This window comes from Amphiprion ocellaris, chromosome 16 (genome assembly GCF_022539595.1).
Source record: "Amphiprion ocellaris isolate individual 3 ecotype Okinawa chromosome 16, ASM2253959v1, whole genome shotgun sequence".
Classification (NCBI taxonomy): Eukaryota; Metazoa; Chordata; class Actinopteri; family Pomacentridae; genus Amphiprion; species Amphiprion ocellaris.
This window is the reverse complement of record NC_072781.1, coordinates 28,094,934-28,116,532: the sequence shown is the minus strand read 5'-3', so window position 1 is coordinate 28,116,532 and position 21,599 is coordinate 28,094,934. Positions and strand designations below refer to the sequence as shown.

General features: G+C 38.0%; 1 protein-coding gene and 3 non-coding genes across 11 annotated transcripts in view; 3 read left to right on the top strand and 1 right to left on the bottom strand.

Annotated features, from left to right (window-relative positions):
* LOC111579916 (LIM domain-binding protein 3-like) overlaps positions 1–21,599 on the bottom strand; it is an 84,936-nt gene that overhangs the window by 27,439 nt on the left and 35,898 nt on the right. For 6 of the 8 annotated variants that reach the window (XM_055018251.1, XM_055018255.1, XM_055018257.1 and 3 more), the window contains 2 exons: positions 12,398–12,549; positions 6,486–6,555 (listed from right to left, as the gene is read on the bottom strand). In XM_055018251.1, coding sequence (XP_054874226.1) covers positions 6,486–6,555; positions 12,398–12,549 — 222 coding nt within the window. Of the gene's footprint in view, positions 1–3,891; positions 4,080–6,485; positions 6,556–12,397; positions 12,550–21,599 lie in introns of all 8 variants that reach the window. The other 2 variants (XM_055018253.1, XM_055018254.1) reach the window with 1 other exon arrangement.
* On the top strand, positions 18,461–18,534 carry trnat-agu (transfer RNA threonine (anticodon AGU)). Its single transcript has one exon. It is a non-coding gene; the product is annotated as a tRNA-Thr (tRNA).
* trnat-agu (transfer RNA threonine (anticodon AGU)) lies at positions 19,280–19,353 on the top strand. Its single transcript has one exon. It is a non-coding gene; the product is annotated as a tRNA-Thr (tRNA).
* On the top strand, positions 19,538–19,611 carry trnat-ugu (transfer RNA threonine (anticodon UGU)). Its single transcript has one exon. It is a non-coding gene; the product is annotated as a tRNA-Thr (tRNA).

The following is a 21,599-nucleotide window of genomic DNA, read 5'->3' as shown; positions in this document are numbered from 1 at the left end:
TTTGGTCAAAAACTGAAGTAAATTTGTGATTTTTGGACAGCCTGAATGCACTTCTTCAGTATCATGTTTAAATGTATAAAGTTTAACAGCTTTAATGTGCAGCTGTAAGTTAGAAATAAACAACTGCACTAAGAGTCTGAGTGGAAAAACAGAAATATTAATTTAGGTAATTAACAGCATTCCTCTCTTTAATTATTTGCAGCAGCAGCACTGTTGTAATTTAAAAGTGTCACCACTTATTAGCCGGAAACTGTAAAAACAACGAATTCTTAACTTTCTGAAGACCCTTGAGCTACACATCTAAGACGAGCCATGCCACTGGAAAACAAATCTAAGCTTAAAAATGCAATTTAACATTTAATCGAAACCACTGTATTCCACATGTCTCTGCAGAAACCACATTCTGTAAAAAACTAAAAATTCTGCTCTCCTCTGTACAACAGCGAAATCAAGAACGACTCAGCTGTGACCAACAGTCAAGTCACAAAAATTCATGAACTTTTTGGCTGAACTGGGTTGAACTGCAGGCAGTGTAACAAATTTTAAAAATAAACAGTAAAATATCTAGAATATATAAAGTCACATTTTTTTCAAGTATAATGGAAAAATAAAAGTGCTCGCAGGTGTGGGGAAAAAAATTTGCCTCTGCATTGAGAGACTTTGAGCGGGAAAACAAAAATATTAACTTAAGTGATTAACAGCATTCCTTTCTTTAATCATTTGCAGTAGTAGCACTTTGGACCATAATGAATTTCTAGATTTTTCATTGCTCTCTATTAAAACAACCTGTTCATCTGACTGACGTAGGCGGCACATGATTGGTCCGTTTTGTGCAGAAAAAGAGTCATGTAACACACACTACTTTTATGGTAGAGTGTTCAGAGCCTAACAAATAAAACCTGGTTAACAAACAAAAAGTATAACCATCGTAGTGATACTCTTTGGTTTAGTTTAGCCAGCTAAAACAAAAAAGCCTGACTATCTTAAACTTGCTTTGACCATAACAGTAAATATTTGTTTCAGTGTTTTTGTTCTATATAAGACATTCAGGTGTTTGAAATGACTTTGCTGAGGATGTTATAAAGGTGAATTTAATAAAAAAGCAGCTTGCATGGTTGTGAGCTTGAGCATATGATTATAGTTTTATATAGATGTTTATCTGCCACATATATTAACTTCTGCTCCTCCTCCTTGCTCTTCATCAACAGCGCCCATCGTCATCGCAGGAATGTCAAGTATGTCGGTTTTGTTTTGTTTTTAACGACACTGAATGTTTTGATGTTCAGACCTTTCTCCTCCTCTTCAGAGTCAACGTTCAGCATTTCCATCTTCTCATTCAGTATTTATTTCATCTACACTTCTGAGTGGTGGAATAAAACTACTGTACTTTCTTTATTTTAACTTTATTTTAAATTTATTCTCCTTCTGCTGATGTGTTGATCATCATGTTGTCAGGAGCCTGAGAGGCAGGGCTGAAGTGACGACTGGACTGGAAATAAACTGAACCAACTACAGAACTGAAGACAGCACTGAGAATCAGGATGTAAGAACAGTGATGTGTTCACTTACCGTTGTACATACTGAAGGAGATATGAGCTGTGGCGCTTTAACTTACTGTCATATGTATTGATTATTAGTGACTGAACAGTAAAGATATCCAAGACTTGGGTATCAAGTCAATACCAACATTCTAAAAACACAATTTTTTATTTTCTATGGTAACATTATCATTAGCTTGTTTAGCTTAATGTAACAGCTATAGTTATCTTATTTGGACTGCAACTAACATTGTCTTTAGGTTAACATAGCAACTCATGCTACTGTTGTAGGTTGATGGCTATCTAACTTTGGCTAGCATTAGCTTACTTAGGCTAATGCAGCAGCCCATGTTATCTTGTTTTGCTAGCAGCTAACATCATTTCTAAGCTAGCAGTTTGTCTCATCTTATTCAGGCCAATGTTTTGTACTTAGGTTAACATTGGCGTATTTAGGCTAATGTAGAAAGGAACACTATCTTACCTAAAATAAAGTAGTAACTAACATTATTTTTATGCTAATATAACAGCTTTATGTTTTCTTGCTTAGGCTAACATAGCTGCTAATGTTATCCTATTTTGGCATAAGTAGCAGCTAATGTTCTCTTTAACCTAAGACAGCAACTTATGTCATCTTGTATAAACTAATGATGCAGGTAACAATATTAGGCCAAGTCGCAGCTAACGCTATCTTTCAACTCTCAACAACAGCTAATGTTGTCTTGTTTATTGTAATGTTATATTGCTAAGGCTGTCATTAGCTTTCTGAGTCTAATGTAGCAGGTAATGTTATCATATTTAAGCTAAAGTAGTGACTAACGTTATCTTTCAACGAGCATAGTAGCTTCTATTATCTTGTTTAGATTAATGTAGCATAGTAAAGTTATCTTATTTAGGCCTAAGTAGCAGCTAATGTTATCTTGTTTAGGCTGACATAGCAGCTTTTTAAAAATCTAGTTAAGACTAAAACTACATTATTTAGGCTAACAGTTTTCTTTTGGACAACATTGCAGTTTGTTATCTTGTTTCAGCTAATGCTTCTTATTTAGGCTAGCATTACCTTTTTCAGACATTGTGCTAAGCTAGGCTACCATTTTCCTTCTGTGTACACTTGTTGTGCTAAGCTAGGTTAACGGTACCTTCTTCCAGACTTTGAGCTAAGCTATGCTAACAGTCTCTCCGTGCTTTCAGACATTGTGCTAAGCTAGGCTAACAGTTTTCCTCTGTGTACACTTGTTGTGCTAAGCTATGCTAACAGTTTCACTCAGCTTCCATTTTTTGTGTCCTAAGCTAGGCTAACAGTACCTTCTTCTTCCAGACTTTCAGCTAAGCTATGCTAACAGTTTTCCTCTTCTTTCAGACACTGTGCTAAGCTAGGCTAACAGTTTCCCACTACCTCCAGTCTTCGTGCTAAGCTAGGCTAACGATTCCGTCTTCCAGACTTTGAGCTAAGATATGCTAACAGTCTCTCTCTGCTTTCAGACATTGTGCTAAGCTAAGCTAACATTTTCCCTCTGTGTACACTTATGCTAAGCTAGGCTAACAGTTTCCCTTTGCTTTCAGACTTTGTGCTAAACTAGGCTAACATTTTCCCTCTGTGTACACTTGTTGTGCTAAGCTAGCCTAACAGTTTCCCTTTGCTTTCAGACTTTGTGCTAAGCTAGGCTAACATTTTCCCTCTGTGTACACTTCTTGTGGCAAGCTAGGATAACATTTTCCCTCAGCTTCCAGTCTTGGTGTGCCAAGCTAGGGTAACAGTACCTTCTTTTTCCAGACTTTAGGCTAACGTAACAGGTAATGTTGTACTATTTATAGTAAAGCAGCGGCTAACATTATCTCTAGGCTAACGTGTCTTGTTTAGGCTAATGTAGCAGGTAATGCTATATAATTTGAGCTATTGCAGCAGCTAATGTCATCTTGTTTAGGCTAACATGAGTTTGTTTCGGCTAAAGTAGCAGATAATGCTTTTGTGTTTATTAAAAAAACATGGTAACAATTAGATTTTCTAGACCTTTTGGTATTTTACATGGTAAAGACCTGTTTTATCCAACAGGTTGTTTAATTTTCGTACAACAGACACGCTAAAAGTGACATTTGAGGCACATATTAGATGGAGCTATGGTTTACCTTAATGCCTGTCTGCTTGCAAGGCTACAATCTGACCACCAAGCGTCACTATATACAAAAACTAAACTTGTCAGATGTTATTTTTCTATAATTTAGAGAGTTTTTCCACAGATCGAGGTTCATATAAATGCAGAATCATCCATAATGAGCGCTGTTTAATCAGCTCTGCCTCACGTTTCCTCCACTGCTCGTTAGCCTCGTTATTAACCTCCTCTTGGTCTCTACGTACCCCGTAGGCCGACCCGCCTGAATAGCCGCCATCTCCCTCAGAGTCTCCTCTGAGTACAGGCCGATGGGGGAGTTATACTGCCTCCTCTGAGCGGGGCTGACCGCCGCTGCTCTCCTGCTGGGAGAGTCGGCCTCTGCAGGCCCGGAGGAGGCACTGCAGGCTGACAGCCGGCCGTTTACCTGCACCGACTGAGGTGGCAGATGGAGGAGGAGGGGAGGAGTCAGGGGGAGAAGAAAGGAGGGGGAGGGAGCAGAGAATGTTGGGTATTATCTGATCAATATGTTTAGAAACAAGTTTTAAGGTCAACCCTCTGAACCCCAAAATCCACCAGCAGGCTTGAGAGACATTATCTTTAAAAAGTCACCACGTATTTAGCCAGGAAATGTAACAACAGAACTTTCTGATGGTCCTTGAACTACACGTGTGATGTGCCGTTCTATCCAAATTACTGAATTCCACATCTCTCTTTAAAAATGCACCAAAAATTGATTGTTTGCGGGAACCACATTCTTGAAAAAAGAAAAAAAAATCCTCTTCACTGCACAACAGTGAAATCAAGAGTGACTCAGCTGTGACCAACAGTCATGTGACAAAAATTCAGGAACTTTTTGGCTGAACTGGGTTGAACTGCAGGCAGTGTTTACACACAAAGCGGATAGGAGACAAGTATGCTAACAGATTAACTACTCACAAAATGAATTAATCGTTTATTTAAAAAACTAAATAGTAAACTATCTACAATATGTAGTCACTCATTTTTTCAAGTATATTGGAAAACGAAAGGTGTGGGGAAAAAATGTTTAGATTTTTTTCCTCAATTTTTGACAAATAAATAATGAAAGAAATTCAGCATTTTAAACTGTATCATACTCCACAGAAGGTATGTCTTAGTTCTCTCTTCTTCATGGTTGTTCTGTTTCCATAGAGGTGCAGGATTTTATATTGCAGTGAAAAATGAGTCCACAGTGAGGAAAAATGTTACAGGAGCAAAAAACACCTGGAAACTGCTCTGGGTTCAGAGGGTTAATATATGCCCCTGTTTTTATTTTGTTTAAGTTTTTGTTCAAAGTTAAACTTTATTTAAATGCACTCAAAATTGTCTACGCAGCTGTTGTTCAGTTGAAATGTTAACTTGATCATTTCCATGATTTTATTGACAGATGCTTTTCTTGAGGTTTAACTGGTGATTTTTTTTTCTGACAGTCCCTCAGAGCAAAGAGACTCTAATCACCAGGAAGCAGCAACGAGTTGCCAACCAGGGTGTGTGTGTGTGTGTGTGTATGTGTGTGTGTATGTGTGTGTGTGTGTGTCTCACGTGTTTTTATGTCTTTGTTTGATTTTTGACAGAGACAATCCGACGAGTCCAGATGTTGTTTACAGAAACATAAATAGTACAACCACAAATGACTTATAAATTTAAGAACATATACATGACTAAACATATAGATGATTTAATAAATTGTCAAAAGCATCAATTAATAAATAAAATGTTGTAATGAATGGAAATAAGAAAAATATATAAAATTTTCTCTATTTTTATTTATTTATAATTTGGAGTTATTTATTTATGTGTTTTTTTATATTACTTGCATTTTTCCATTTCAGCATATGTATTTAATTCTCTATTTCTCACTCTTTTTTCCTTCATTCACTGAAGTTTTTATTCAATCATTAATTATTACTTGGTTATAGAGTTCACTATTGTTGGGGTTTTTTTGTACTTTGATTATTCATGCATCATATGACCGAGTTCTGTAACTTTTATTTTTTTTATTGTTTTATTGACTTTTTTAACTTGAGCATTTCTTAGTTTTTTTTAATATTTTGTATTTTATTTATTTATTTGAGCATTTATGCTGTTATTGATTTAATTTTCTTAGTTTATTTCAGCTTTAATTTGTCTATTTAATGATATAGTTACATATTTATTTTGTATTATTTATGCATTGAAATAATGAGTTCTGTATTTATTATTTTTTCAGCTTTTATTTACATATTTAATAATTTAGATTTACACTTTTAATTCTTTTTTCTTTCTTGTATTTATTTCAGCAAAAGTATTTATTCTTTTATTTGTGCAATTATTAATTTATCTAGACATGTATTTCTTTAGGTTCTGTACTTATTTATTCATGAGTTTTTTTATATAGATTTATTAATTTTGCTCCCTATTTATTCAATCTATCATTTCTTTATCCATTTGAGCTTTTATTACAGCATGCATTTTTTATTCTCTTAGTTATTTAACGTTTATTTACTAATTTATTGATACTTTAGCCTTTTTTTCCCTTCAGATGCACAAATTTTGGGCACTGAACATAGAACGAACAAATAGTTGATATGTGATGATGAAATTGATGTGAAATAACTCCACATTTGGCTTATAAACAAAATACAAATTTACATGAAAAGGTTTGAGACACTGAGGACAAAATACAAAGAAAACACAAACTAGCAACGTGACGACGAAACGCATTTAAAGACAACAAGAAGAAGGGAAGAGTTAAATGATTCCAACGGACAACAGCTGATCAGTTTCATGACATCATCCAGGTGGGTCTAAAGCAGCAGAAAGGCATTATGGGTAGAATTACCTGCTGGTGAGGGATCATGGGAATCGCGGCATCTATTCTCGGCATCGGCATGGCAACAGGGCGCTTCGACCTGCCGGAAGAAATAAAACAGAGAAGATGATCCACATGTGATAATTTAATTCTATCAATTAAATATAAATCAATCTATCACAAACCAACACTGCTGGATGTCCTCTTCCAGATAAGTCACTCTGCAGGTGTTCCTTAAATTTTTCAAGGGCCTTTCAATAAAACTTTCAAAAAGGTCTCCTGCATAAAATCTCAGAGCAGTTTCCTGGTTTTTATTTTATCTCTAAAAATCCCTTAGAATGTGTGATGAAAAGGACACATCGAGGTGTTGGAAGCAGCAGACAAGGCCTCAATTTCTCTGCTAGAAATAAGAAAAGGAGGGTCAAAAGTCAGACTGTAGAAAATGTACTGTAAAGACACGAAGCCTTAGCAAAAGAAACTCAGCTGCAATTGTTAGCATTCATATTCTGACCCTGAACTAGAATTACTGCCTCACTGCTGTACATTCACCAAGCAGCTGAACATTCCATCAGGTTTTTGTACTGCTATTTGTATTTTTCCAAATATATCAGTAATAGAAGTGAATATCGTAAGTAAGTTTCAACCGACGTCAGAAAGCAAAAGCCTCTACTGCAGTTTGTAGATTGAATATAAATAGATTTAAATATTAAGTAAATCCTTATGTCTTGGGAACTTTGCAGATTCAACAGATTCCACTTTCACACAATCAGATGTTTTCAGTTTGTATTAAATGTTTCATTTCTTCTTATCTCAGAGCAAGAAATCTTTGAGTCTGACAGTTTCATTACTATTATAAATCTTTTTTTGTTTGTTTGTGTAAAGGGTTTTCCAGGTTTTCCTTACGTTATTTACTCTGAATATGAAACAGGGAATAAAATGGAAGGACATTGTAGTTTGGTTAATGTAGAAGAAGCATGAGGATTTATTGACTTTTTTTTACTTGTGTAAAAATTGCTTTCTGGGATGTAAAGAATGCCACAGACGTTAATATATATACAATATCACTTAAATTGTAAACTATATGACCTCCAAATAATTGCATCATTTCTATTATGTACAGTTGAGCATTTACGCTTATTAGCAATCAAAAATAATACTTTAGAAGGACTATATTGTCCACTTTTGATTTCCAATCAGTCTAACTGCAGGAACATGGTTATAAAATGAGCTGTAGACACTAGAACTTGCTCAGTTTAGGGCTTATTGGCTGTGTTTATCTGTCTATGTCTGCATCATGGCTCCATACAGAAAAGAATTGTCAAGAGAAGCTGAAAAATCTGATTTTGAAACTTCAGATTGATGAAAAAGGGCACAAGAAGATAAGAGGGCAACAAAAGCTTCAGCAGTACTAATTGTGTACACAACATGTTATAGTACCACCAATCAGAACTGCAGTAAATCGACTCCACAAAAATACACTGTTTTCACAACTTAGCTCTGAGAAACAGACCAGCCGCTTCCTCAGACTTGGCACAGGCGTTATCAGTGGAAATCAGAGTTTCTGTACCAGCTCAGACAGTTCAAAACATCAATCTCTATGGACGGAAGCCAAGAAAAAAAAAATCTTGCTTGTCCTTTGGCACAAATTACAAGATTTAACTTTGCTAAAATGCACAAAGCACATTCTTTAATCAGATGAGTCCAAGGTAAGTTTGTTGGGCTCAAATGGAGTCCAGTATGTTTTGGTGTGAACCTGACCAGGACTACCACAGTGAATACATAGACCTGACGGTGAAGCATGGAGGTAGAAGTGTCATGATATGGCCAATGCAAAAAGTGTTGGGGAGATGACATTTATAGATGAATATCTGTGGATAAACCAAAATACTGGCTGACAAGATGACTCCCAGACTGCAGATGCTGGAGGAAGAGGAATATTTCAGCACGATAACCATTCAAAGCACAAAGTCACACGAGTTCTAAAGTAGGAAAGTGGAATCTATGACCCGGGTAAGTATGTGGCCTGACTTGAATCCAACAGAAAGCCTCTGGAATATAACAAAGAGAAAAGTGGAGCAACACAGTCCCTCCAGTAAATAACAGGTAAATGAACAGTCATGCTTTATTTTTCTGTACTGACAGCTGCACTTGTGGACCATACAGTTCAATTCTTGCTGTCAAAACGAGGCTAAAATTGATTGTGGATGCGATGAACGTGAAGAGCTGATCAGATTTTTGATGGATAAAAACCCATCACAGATTTATTACAGTCATTTTGTGCTGCTTGGAAAGAGAAAAAGCTGCGACCCCGACATGAAAATTGAAGACATGATTGAACTGCTTGCATTGTGAGTTTTCAGGTGAGGCGGTGTGAAGGTTTACCAGAGGTCAACCAGCTACTCTTATGTTTGCTGTTGCATATCAGGGGTCACACCTATTTCCTGACCCATCTCCTTCAGTCCATCGCCGACTTTGCTTCATGCTGATATAACAGCACATCAGAAAACACACATGACAGCAGCTGGACGTCTTATCGTCATCACCCAGAGGGTTTGTGGCGATGAGAAGCTGCTTAGAACTCTGTGTGCTCCACCATTAATGCCCTTGTGGAGCTTATCAGATGCTTCACCTTATTTTAGTCCGGTGTGAAACCAAAAATGTGTGCAGAAGCCATCTTTTCTGTTTTCTATTTACAACATGTTTACCTGCCCAGTGACTGCAGATGGGAATTAGCCAGCAGCTAGCCCTTGTACAATGCATCTCTTAATAATAATGCTTTTAAACACAAAGTATAAAGTTTGCTTTTTCTGCAGTTTTTAACCCTCTAAATATCATCCTGCACCTCTATGGAAACAGAACAACCACAAATGTAATCAACTAATTTAGAAAATTGCTACATTTTTGGACTGCCAGAGCAGGGACTGGAGCTATTTCTTGTCAAACAACAGTTGGAGAAATGACTGGAACTACGTCTTGGTAAACAACAGTCATACAGAGACTGGAACTATTTCTTATAGAGCAACAGTTGTACTGTGACTGGAGGGATTTAAAAAAAAAAAAAGTATTTATTTATTTATTTATTTATTTATTTATTATTATTATTATTATTATTATTATTATTATTATTATTATTATTATTATTATTATTATTATTATTATTATTATTATTATTTTATTTTATTTTTTTAAATCAAACAACAGTCAGGGCACCAGCTGGAACTTTTTCTTGTCAAACAACAGTTGTGGTGTGACTGGAACTGTTTCGTCTAACAATAGTCAGATCAATATTTGGTACTGTTTTTGTCAAACAGCATCTGGTGCAATGACCAGAATTTTTTTTTTTTAAACAACAGTTGTACACTGACTGGAACAAATTCTTTCGAAACAAAAGTCACATAGTAAATGGAACTACTCCTTTTCAAACAACAGTCAGCTCAATAATTGGAACCGTTTTGTGGTAATCAAATTCCGGTGCCATGACTGTTTTTTCATACATCTAGTTCACAACAATCACAGCAGCAATTGAACTATTTCTTCTTAAACAACAGTCAGGGCAATAACTGGAACTATTTCATCCCTCCCGTTCTTCGCCTCACATCGACCCTGATGGTGTCCATCACCGTCACCTTCTCGACTCCCCTGTGAGTCCGAGCAGAAAGCCCTGACCTTTACATTTCCTCGTGACCGACGGCAGCCAATCAGCTGCCAGTTCTCACTCAGAGGAAGGATTTCTCTGAGACAAATACGTGAGGATGAAGGACAGAGCGTTCTCTTCTAGCCGCCGGGGCGAACGGTGGAAGTAGGGCAGCAACAAATGTCACTGTGTCACCTTTAAACTCCCCGATGTTCAGAATCTGTCCTCCACATTCAGACGATGTTTACTGATTGATTTTTTTTTTTTATGAACTGTCAATTAAAAGACAGATTTCCTCTTGTCATTTCCTCCTCTCCCCTCTATATTTTCTCTTTTTCCAATCGTATTATGTCCTTATCGTTTCCACTCTCCTCATTTCCTTTCCTCACTTGTGTTCTTCTTGTTTTTCTTCCACTCTTGTCTCCTTATTTTCTTACTTACCTTCTCAACTTCTTGTTTACCCATCTTCCCTTTTCTGTTCCTCCTCTTCTCTTTTCCCCCCTTCTCATCTACTTGTCTCCTAGTCTCATTTCCTTCTTTCCTTTCATCTCCCTCTTTCCTATTTAGCTTTTTATTCTCCTTGTCTCCTCTCCTCTTGTCTCCTTCCTTTCCTCCCCTCTCAGCTCAACATCTTGTTTTCTTAATCTCAACATTTCCTGCCATTGTTTCCTTTCCTTTTCACTGCACTTTGGTCCTCATCTCACCTCGTCTCTTTCTTTTCCCTCTTGGCGCCTCCTTGTTTTCTATCTCACCTTTCCTCACCTTCTTTCCAATTCTTTTACTCCCTTTCTTTATCATTATCTCCTCTGCTCTTTGTTTCCTTTCCTTCTTACCACTTCTCTCCTTTTCCTTCTCCAATTAGGTCTCATCTCATTCTTTCCTTTCGTCCCAACTTTCCATCTCGCCTTTACCTTTCCTCTCCTCCCCTCCTTTTGTCTCTTGTCATTTACTTCCTTCTACTCTCCTCTTTTCATCATCTTAGCTCCTCTTCCCTCGTTTCCTTCTTTCCTTTGCTCCCCTTTGGACTTCTTCTTTTCCTATTTTGCCTTTTCCTTTTCTCCTTGTCTCATCTCCTCATTACATTTGCTTTCCTTGTTTCCTTTTCTTTTTACTGCACTTTGGTCCTTGCCAGTGTTTTGTCGCACTTTTTCCTTTCCTTGCCTCGTCATCATATTTCCTTTATTTTCTTCTTTTATTTAGTTTCCTCTCAACTTCTTGTATTCCCATTTGTCTTTTCCTTTCCTTCCTTCTTTCCTCTTCTTGTTTCCATTCCTCTTGTCTCCTCTCCAAACATCCATCAACATAGCAATTTTCTGACATTTTATTTCATCCATAAACCCTTCAATATTTATGTAACAGTGATAAAAACATTAGCTCCTTTTCATTGTCTCCTCCAACATTTTTTTTTACAAACTGAAAAGATTCCATTTCTTCTGGGAAAAGGAGTTCATCGAGAGTCGGAGATCAGAGCTGACGGTGAATAGAAAACGTCCCTGTGAGGGTCAAGTCTACAAATAATGGAACTATGCTGAACAAAGAAGAACCGTTGTTGCCTTAGAGGTGAAGCTCGGGGCAGTAATGACTTCATAAAGTGCGGCTGCTGCAAATGAAGAGCTAATATCTGCAGCTCAGACCCACACATTTCAACCTAAAACTATATATATATATATATATATATATATATATATATATATATATATATATATATATAAAATAATAATATCTTGGAAAGTGATGGGGGCAGATTGCAAGATAAGGAAATCACAACAGACATTCAGCAGGACAAACCAAGACAGAATGCAAATATACCTTTAGAAATCAGTTTAGAGGCTGCCTGAGAATCTGCATGTTGTTAAGTTTTAAAGTTGTCTGTGCATTCATGATATAATGCAAATAGGAGCCGCTGACAGATAATTCATCAACTGTTACCCGCCTGTAACTGACATTACAACAGCCCAGTTCACACCAGGTCACAATCTTTTATTGAGGAGAAATTACTGTTAAATTCAGCAGAAAGCACTAAAATTTCCTGTAGTAATTGGAGGTTGTTGACTATTCTGCAGGTTTCCAAACACTTTGTCCAGACTGTAGGTGAAACTGGTGTTAACTGAAGGTCTATATGAGATTTGAAAGTTTTAAATGTAACTTTGTGAATGAACAGAAAAGTGCAGCCAATTAGATTCACATGAGATCATCAGGTTGAGATTTCAACTACATGAGGGGACCTGTGATTTTCACTGATAAGGAGAGAAATCGAGTCCAAAAGGAGCTTCAGACGGACTTCCAGCAGACAAGAATCAGCACTTACTTGGCCATGGTAAGTGCCAGGTTGTAGTTGGCCATCTTGATCTTGTTCTGAGCCTCTAGGTGAGTCATCCCCTCAGTGCTGACGCCGTCGATGGCCACGATGACGTCCCCCTGGATCAGGTTGCCCTGTGCCGCCTTGCTGCCCGGAGTGATCTGTGCAAACACAAACACATTCAGATGCTTTCCTGTTTCTGTGTCAGCAGCATGTATGTTCAGGTCAGTGCACATGTTAGCCTGAATTCTTCTATTTATAAAAGCCCACCTGGAAAAACAGATTTCCATGAAACAATCAAATGGGGGAAAAGGATGAATTAATAAGTTAATGGCGAACACGTCTGCACGCTTAAGTCCCTTTAATCTGAATTTTCACCTCAGCAGTGGAGTTTTATTGTCGATTACAGAGACTTTGAAGAACACGACACACATTCACAGCACAGTTACAAAAATAGGATGACGCAGATCAACTGGTGTGAAGCTGAAAACATCAGAAACGCTAAAGATGAGGAAAAAAAGCTGTCAGCCAACTTTTCTGGATCACAGTTATGGTGTTGCACTCACATGTTCACATGAAAAGTAATGGAAATAGTTCAGAGCCACCTGGCTTCTTCTAAAAAATGTTCACCAAAGAGGTTTTACCCAGCACCAAAATGACAATACCTGAGAATCCAAAAAGTGCTGTTTCAACCAGTTTTGCTTGTCAAATAGTCCGAAACAAATGTGTAGAATTCAGCAGGGGTGAAGGGCATATGTTGTGCATTTGCAGCCCCACAATCAAAACCTCAAAAACCACTCTGATGTCGACTCTGTGCTGAAATTTTGGGTTTTCTGTGACAAAGACATTTTCTCTAGAGACCGGAGCCCACCCACGGCAGCATCATCATTCTTAGTCTGATTCTTTCTGTACATACGTTACACAGGTATTAGATCAGTTAAACACAAACTGTGGCCAGATGCTTTACACTAAATATACCATCTCTGGTTGGAGGTCATTAATTACCATAGAAGTCTTTGTCATGGTGCCCGCTACTAGCTATATACCCTACAATGCTCTTTGCTGCCAACATGAACTGCCTGTATCCTGAATAACATCTCCTCTCATCACTACAGTATCAAACAGGAAGTGGCTCCACCTGGTGGAACAACGAGGTACCACAACTAATCTACAATGCGTTTATGATACACATGTAGAGAATACAGGTTTTCTGTCTTTTGGAGCCACGGTACACCCAACCCTTTAAACACTACATTTCAGACATTGTCCTATTGGAGTTTTACAACAGGTTTTCTAAACACTTAAGTCACATGAAGCAATTGTTTCGATGCAGAAATACAATTTTCTGAATGTATTTCGGAGCTATTCAGTTGTCAAAGATACACTGGATTGATTTTAATAATTCGGGACAATCTTTTAATTATTTGGCTCTGTTTGGTTTTGGTGTCTCCCTGATTTCCACCATTTATTAATACCTGAAAAAGAGCAAAGTGGTTCATGAAAATTCACCTGAATGCAGAAAATGAAGTGTCTGATGCTTGTATTTTCCTAAAGATAGCTGTTGAATAAGATAACAGACTTGTTAAATAAGCAGCCATGATAGCTGTTTATTTAATGTCTGTTCACATCTACTACACAAGCAAGCAAATGGTAACTGCTTTAATTCATTTCCATACTTATCACTTGAGAACATACAACTGTTCAGAACCAGCATTGGACACTATGAATTAAGGAGGAAATTTATAATTTTAAAAAGCCATTTGCTTGTACCACATTGTGTAGATGTCTATCAGTTTGTGGGGTTAAATGTGTAGAACAGCCTGGACAGTCTCAAAATAAGTACAACTAAAAAGACAGCTGAACAAAAGATACAAAAAAAGACTTGTAAAATAAAATATGTAACAGTTGTGTTCTTGAGGTTTCTAAAGAGATATTAAAATATAATGTCTGAAGCAAACAGAACCATAAGATGTACAGACTTATAACAGGTAGGAGCTAATAAGTTAAGCTTCATCCTACTAATTTTAAAATATTTTAGATTTGCTTTGGTCGTTTGTTTTGAGCATTTTATTCTCTTTTCATGATGTGGCATATCTGAAAAAAAAAATTGCTCTGTCAACACAACCTGCAGTTCAGAGGAAAATTTCCTGAATTTGTCATGGAATTGTTAGTCACAGCTGAGTCACCAACAGTCTCAAAGTTGCACCAAGGAATACAGAATTTTTTTTACAGAATCTGGTTATAGCAAAATTTGACTTGGGAACCCTGGCACAGACATTACCAGAGAATTGGTGAAATGTTGTTAAGTAAAACAACACTGTGTACTACTACGGACAGTGATCGAAATGCAAATCAAACTAACCAGGGAAGTGAGCGGGCTAGCTAACTAAAGAGGCTAGGTTAACAATGGGAAACTGAACACAGACATCTAAAATAAAACACAGGGAAATGGCAATAGCTCCATGTACTCAGTGCTAACTCACAGAACTACAAATTTACTGGGGGAAGACACAAGATACCAACTACTGACAGACCAAAGAAACAGGAACTGAAAGTTAACCAAGACCAAGTACTGCACAGCATGGAAAGCTGCAGAGGAAACATTAAGGAAATAACTGAGTTAGCAAAGGAAGATAATCAAACAAAAAACAAAACTCCAGGCTAAAGGCTAAACAAACCTAGCTGGTAGATCAGAGCTATGAGGAATCTGTGAGCAATTATGAAGAAAGGAATCCAGCAGTGATGTGGAAGTTTGGAGCAGGCAGGTGATCAAGATGGTTTGTTTTGAGTCAAGAGGTTTTGGCAAAAACATGCAGTGGATGATCCAAAGTGATTCCAGGGAGATGAGCAGGGAACCAGCCAAGGCATTGTTTCTACATCTGGCACTGAGTGATTGTCTGGACCAGACCCTAACCCTATAAAGGGGAGTGTTTAATTGGAGGCAAGTGAGCAGCTCTTTCACAGGTGTTTATACTTCCTGTTAATTAAACAGCAGCTTAATCATATATACTCTTAAGTAGAGACAGAGGGGAGGACGAAAGACTGCCAGCAAATCAGGGCAGAGGCAAGGATCTTTCCACAATTATTTGGTTTTTGGAAAATTTTTTAGAAGTCATGTAGAATACAGTGATTGATGAAACATCACAATTTTAGCCACAGATTTTGGTTTATTTGCCCAATGATACCAAAAGTCACACATGATTTTTTGAGGTTTTACAGTTTCTAGTTTGGAAAAATGGGTTAATTTTTCTTCACCTGGTGGAACAGCCAGGTACTACAGCTTATCGACAATAAACTTTATGGCATGCATGGAGAGAATGTAGGTTTCCTGATCTTTTGGAGTTTTATCTCACCAGGAAGTTGAGGCTTTGGTGCAGTTTATAAGATTAAAAAAAGGTGTTATTTTGAGTACCATTTTCAAAAAGCTGTGGCACTGTGGCCACTCAACTCAATGCTTAACTATTTCTTTCAGCAGAAACTTTTATTCCCTTTCTAGAAGAATTATCTTCAGTTCAATTTCAGTTCAGTTTTATTTATATAGCACCAATTCATGACATACAGTCATGGAAAAATTATTAGACCACCCTTGTTTTCATCAATTTCTTGTTCATTTTAATGCCTGGTACCACTAAAGGTACATTTGTTTGGACAAATATAACGACAACAACAAAAATAGCTAAGAAGAGTTTAATTTAAGAGCTGATATCTAACCATTTTCAGTGGTTTTCTTGATAATAACCAAAATCCCTTAAGTTCTTCCATCAATAGCTATGACGTTGTACTGTCACAAACAGTGCTTTTAGACATTCCCTGTTTTAGTCATGATACACACGGCAGTTAGTACTTGATTGAATAACCATTGTTTTTCATGACTGCAGCCATGCGTCTTGGCTGCTCTCCACCAGCTTCTGACATTGTTCTGCTGTCACAGCAGCCCATTCCTGTTGCACAAATTCAAACAAATTTGCTCTGTTTATGGGCTTGTGGTTCTCCATTTTGCATCTGATGATTTTCTGCAGGTTTTCAATTGGATTAGACCTGGTGATTGAGCAGGCCAAGGCATGGTTGGAATGTTCTGGTTCTCATTCCAGGCTTTAACTGACCTTGCCGTGTGGCAAGGAGCATTGTCTTGTTGGAAAATCCAGTCATTGGAGGCAGGAAAGAGTTTTCCAGCTGATGGAAGAAGACTGTTTTCAAGAATAGCCTCAAACATGACCTGGTTCATTTGCCCTGTTCCACCCAGACTGAAACAACCCCAGATCGTCACTGATCCACCCCCATGTTTTACTGTAGGGGCAGACAGTCTGGTTTGTAGCTTCTCCAGGATTCCTCCTAACCAGTAAGTTGGCTGGAGTGGGCATCAACTGAAAACTGGATTCATCACTGAAGAGAACCTTAGCCCAATCATCAACAGTCCAATCCTTGTGATCCCAGCAAAGAGTAACCAGGCTTTCCTCTGCCTTTCCTTGATGAAGAGCTTCTTCCTGCCTTGTGTGACTTCAGACCAGCTTCAACAAGTCGCTTTCCAACTGTCCTTGCCGAACAAGTCACATTTCTCGACAGTGTCCACTCATTTTTAAGGTCCCTGGAAGTCTGACGATGATTCCTGACACAAGAACGGATGAGTGACGGTCATCTGGTGAGTAGAAAGACGTTTCCTGCTGCGACCAGCTAGCAGTTTGGTAGTACCATGTTGGGCTTGTTTTTTCTTGGTGTAATGAACAGCTGTCTTGGATATCTTCAGTTTTTTCACTACCTGTCTCTCACTCATGACAATTTCCAGCAGAGCCAAGATGGCTGGTGACAGTGGAAAGGAACCAAAAAAACCTCTTGATGACTACTTCTACTTGTCTCCAGTAAATACTAGTACTTTTACTTGGGTACAGTTTGTGGCAGCTATACCAGCTCTTGTTCAGATCTATATGAGCTTGAACGTTGATCTCGACCTCAGCTGGACTCACGGCTGCCGCTTCAACTCCTGACCTCTCATCTTGAGGCCTCAGTGGCGCCTTCAACACAATGACGGGACACAAGTGTTCATGCCTGAGTGTTAAAACCCTGACAGCTGTCCACACAATGCTGACCCGGCCGGTCCCATCCACTCACTCTGATTACTCCCAAAAATCCCACCCTGCTGTCTGACATCAGCCCTCTATTTCCATCCACCAGAGTTATTTTGGCTGCAACCTCTGACTTTTACACCTGGAAGAGGAAGATGAGGCAACAAGACAAACTAGGGATGGTCAAAGAGAAGTCAAATATTTCCTCCTGAGGTCTTGTTATGTAATTCAGGGGATTTAGAATCTTACGTCATCAGCTTTTCCTGCATTTTGCCATTTAAAATATGCAGAACAAGCTCTTCAAGTGGTACTCCACATTGTGATCGATGCATGTTTGGAAATAAAATGACAAAATGTTTGCAGTTGCCTTTAAAATATCCCAGCCTACACCATAATTTCTGGAGGTGATCTCAACAAAAGTCATTTCAGTTCATTCTGTTATTTTAGCGGGAGTCACAGAAATCAAAAAAAAATCTACAGAAAAATACAGGTTTTGATGGCATTTCTAGAAGTATGAGGTGTTGTGGCTTAGTTGGTGAAAGCGTCTGATTTATAAACAGTAGATCTTGGGTTCAAATCCCAGTAGTGCCTGTCAGGATTCATAGATTTTCTGTTTTATGCCACAAGAACCTCTTTGGGATAAACATGTAAACAGAAACAGAGACATGTGGCCTGAACACTACACCTACCCTCAAGCATGGTGGTGTCAGTATCATGCTCTGGGGCTGTTTTGCTGCCAGTGGAACTGATGCTTTACACAAAGTAAACAGAATAATAAAGAAGGGGGATTACCTCCACATTCTTCAGAAAAACCTAAAATCATCAGCCAGGAGTTTACATCTTGGATGCTGGACGTTGGGTGTTCCAACATGAAAATGACCCCACACTTCAAAAGTGGTAAATAAATAGCTAAATCAGGCTGGCCTTCCCAAAGTCCTGACATAAACTCCATTAAAAGCTTGAGGATCATGTTGATTTTTTTTCAGAAATGCATTGAAAACAGCCCAGAGGAGGCGCTGTGGCTTAGGTGGTTAAAGCGCCTGTCTAGTAAACAGGAGATCCTGGGTTCAAATCCCAGCAGTGCCTTTTGGAGTAGAAGAGCTACACCAAGAGCAACACTTTGCCCATATTTTTACAAGGCTCTTATGTACTGAATAGATGATTGCTGTTCTTGTGAATTGTTATTTCACCTCATCTGGAATAGCAGAAATAGGTTTGAAAATACAATAAAAGTACAAAAAAAATTATTTTGACATACTTTCAAAAAGTACAGGGTGCTGTGGCCTAGCTGGTGAAAATGCTTGTCTTGTGAAAAGGAGATGCTGGGTTCAAATCCCAGCAGCGCCTGTCAATGTTCATACAGATTTGCTTTGTATCACAACAGAGTGAAAATTTTTACATCTACACTACAATCACCAGTGGGAAAAATAAACAAAAAAGCCTGTTTATCTCAAAAAACTGAGACAGCAGTCAGTCACATGGAGATGTGGCATGAACACCACAATGACCATCAAGCATGGCGGTGGCAGTATCATGCTGTCAGGCTGTTTTGCTGCCAGTGGAACTGATGCTTTACACAAAGTAAACTGAATAATAAAGAAGGGGGATTACCTTCTCAATCTTCAGGAAAACCTAAAATCATCAGCCAGAAGTTCACATCTTTGATGCAGGACATTGGGTGTTCCAACAAGACGACTCTACACTTCAAAAGTGGTAAATAAATGGCTAAATCCAGCTGGCCTTTCCAAAGTCCTGACATAAACCCCAGTAAAAGTCAGAAGACTGTGCTGATTTTTTTTTCTCAGAAATGCATTGAAACCAGCACAGAGGAGGCACTGTGGCTTAGCTGGTTAAAGTGCCTGTCTAGTAAACAGGAGATCCTGGGTTCAAATCCCAGCAGTGCCTTTTGGAGTAGAAGAACTACACCAAGAGCAAAGTTTGGCCCATCTTACGAGGATTCTGAATAGTAACAGATGATTGCAGTTACTCTTTATTTTTATTTCACCTCAGCTTGAGCCACAGAAACATTAAAGAAAATATCATTCAAGGCCATAAAATACATGTTTGGATGACGTTCTTGAACACATGAGGCGCTGTGGCTTAGCTGGTCAAAGCACCTGTCTTGTAAACAGGAGATCCTGGGTTCAAGCCCCAGCAGTGCCTGTTGAGATTCACAGCTTTTCTGTTTTATATCACAGCAGAGGGAAAATTTTCAATTTTTTACTGCAACCAGCAGTGGGCAAAAAAAACAAACAAAATTGTTAATCTCAAAAACTTGAGCCATTAAGCATGGCAGTGGCAGTATCATGCTCTCAGGCTGTTTTGCTGTCAGTGGAACTGGCGCCAGTCTTCAGGAAAACCTAAAATCATCAGCCAGAAGTTTACATCTTGGATGATGGACGGTGGGTGTTTCAACAAGACGATGACCCCACACTTCAAAGATAGTAAATAAATAGCTAAATGGCTTAGTTGGTTCAAGCACCTCTCTAGTAAACAGGAGATCTTGGGTTCAAATCCTAGCAGTGCCTTACTGTTTCCAATACAATAAATAATATATGAAACATTTAGTTAACTTTGCAGCCTACATGCATTGAATCTGGAGATCATTTCAACAAAATTTTTGACGTTCTGACCTCAGCTGGCATTACAGAGATGCTAATAAGGTGCATTTTACAAATTTTACAAACAGTTACTAATCATTTAAGTAAGACAGTGACCTCAAACACACATAAAAAGTGATGAAGAAATGGCTAAATCAGGCTAGCATTAAGGTTTTAGACTGACTTCCCACAGACCTGCTGCCAGAGGAATTGATGTTTTACAGAAAGTAAAAGGAAAATGAACATGAGCCAAAAATAGTTAAATTTACTTTAAAAAAAAAAAAAGTTTATCTCAAAAACTTGAGACAGCAGTCAGACACAAGTAGATATGGCCTGAACACCATACTGACCATCGAGCAAGGCGATGGCAGTATCATGCCATCATCCAGTTTAGACAAAGTAAACTTGATGATGAAGAAGGATTACCATTCTTCAGGAAAACCTAAAATTAGGTTGGATCTAGGATGAAGTTGAGTGTTTCAACAAGACAATGACCTAAAACTTAAATCAAAAATGGTACAGAAATGGTTGAAACAGGCTGGAATTAAAGTTTTAGACCGGTCTCCCCAAAGTCCTGAATTAAGTCCCCATCAAGAACCTCTGGACTGTGATGAAGAAACAAGTCTGTGCCAGAAAGACAACAAATTTAGTGCAACTGCACCGATTCCGTCAGAATCTGTAGAGTCAAAAATAAAACCATAGACTCAAGAACGGCTACCAAAAGCACCAAGTTGAGTTGATTGAACCAATTATTAGCATTACTGTGTGCATATTTTTGACCCAGCAGACTTTCATCTATAGAAGATGTATGAAACAACCAAAACACATGATTGCTTTTTGTCATAAAGATGCCTGTTTTTCAAAGATTCCATCATAGAAAATTAAGATTTTTTATTTTTTTTTTTACCCCAGAGCCATTTCTACACTAAACACTACTGACTGTGACTGTGGATTTTACATTTCAAAAATACTTCGTGCAATATGTTTTCATGTTTTTAGAGCAATTTTAATGGAATGGAAAATGAATATTGAGTGTGTGTGGCTGATGTTTAGTCTTAGTTAGTATTATGTTTATACAGCATTTACATGGTCTTTATAAGCTCTTTTTGCTTCTCTTTGGCATAGATGAGGACTGTACTTTCAATTCTGTTGTCTATGTACAATGGCAATAGAGATATGTACTGATACTGAAGACTGGAAACTCAAGACTGCCATGATGGTCTATACAAGTGTAAACATTACACACTGATGAATGCAACTGTTACACAATGTACACTACACTTTAGTTGACAATCTCTACACTCCCCATTATTGATTTCTATTTTCTTCTATGTTAAGGAATGTTTTTTTTAATCATATATTCATGTTGCTGCACAGTCTTGCAGAACAGTCACTTTGCATTTCACTGCCTGGACTGTATGAGCATGTGACAGATTAAAAACTCCGTTGCATCATGTCCGAGCCTCCTGTTTGTTCGCTGACTCCAGCTGATTTCAGCGTCCAGATGATTTCGTCACAGCCGGCTGGATTAAAGCAAACCAAAGTGAAGTT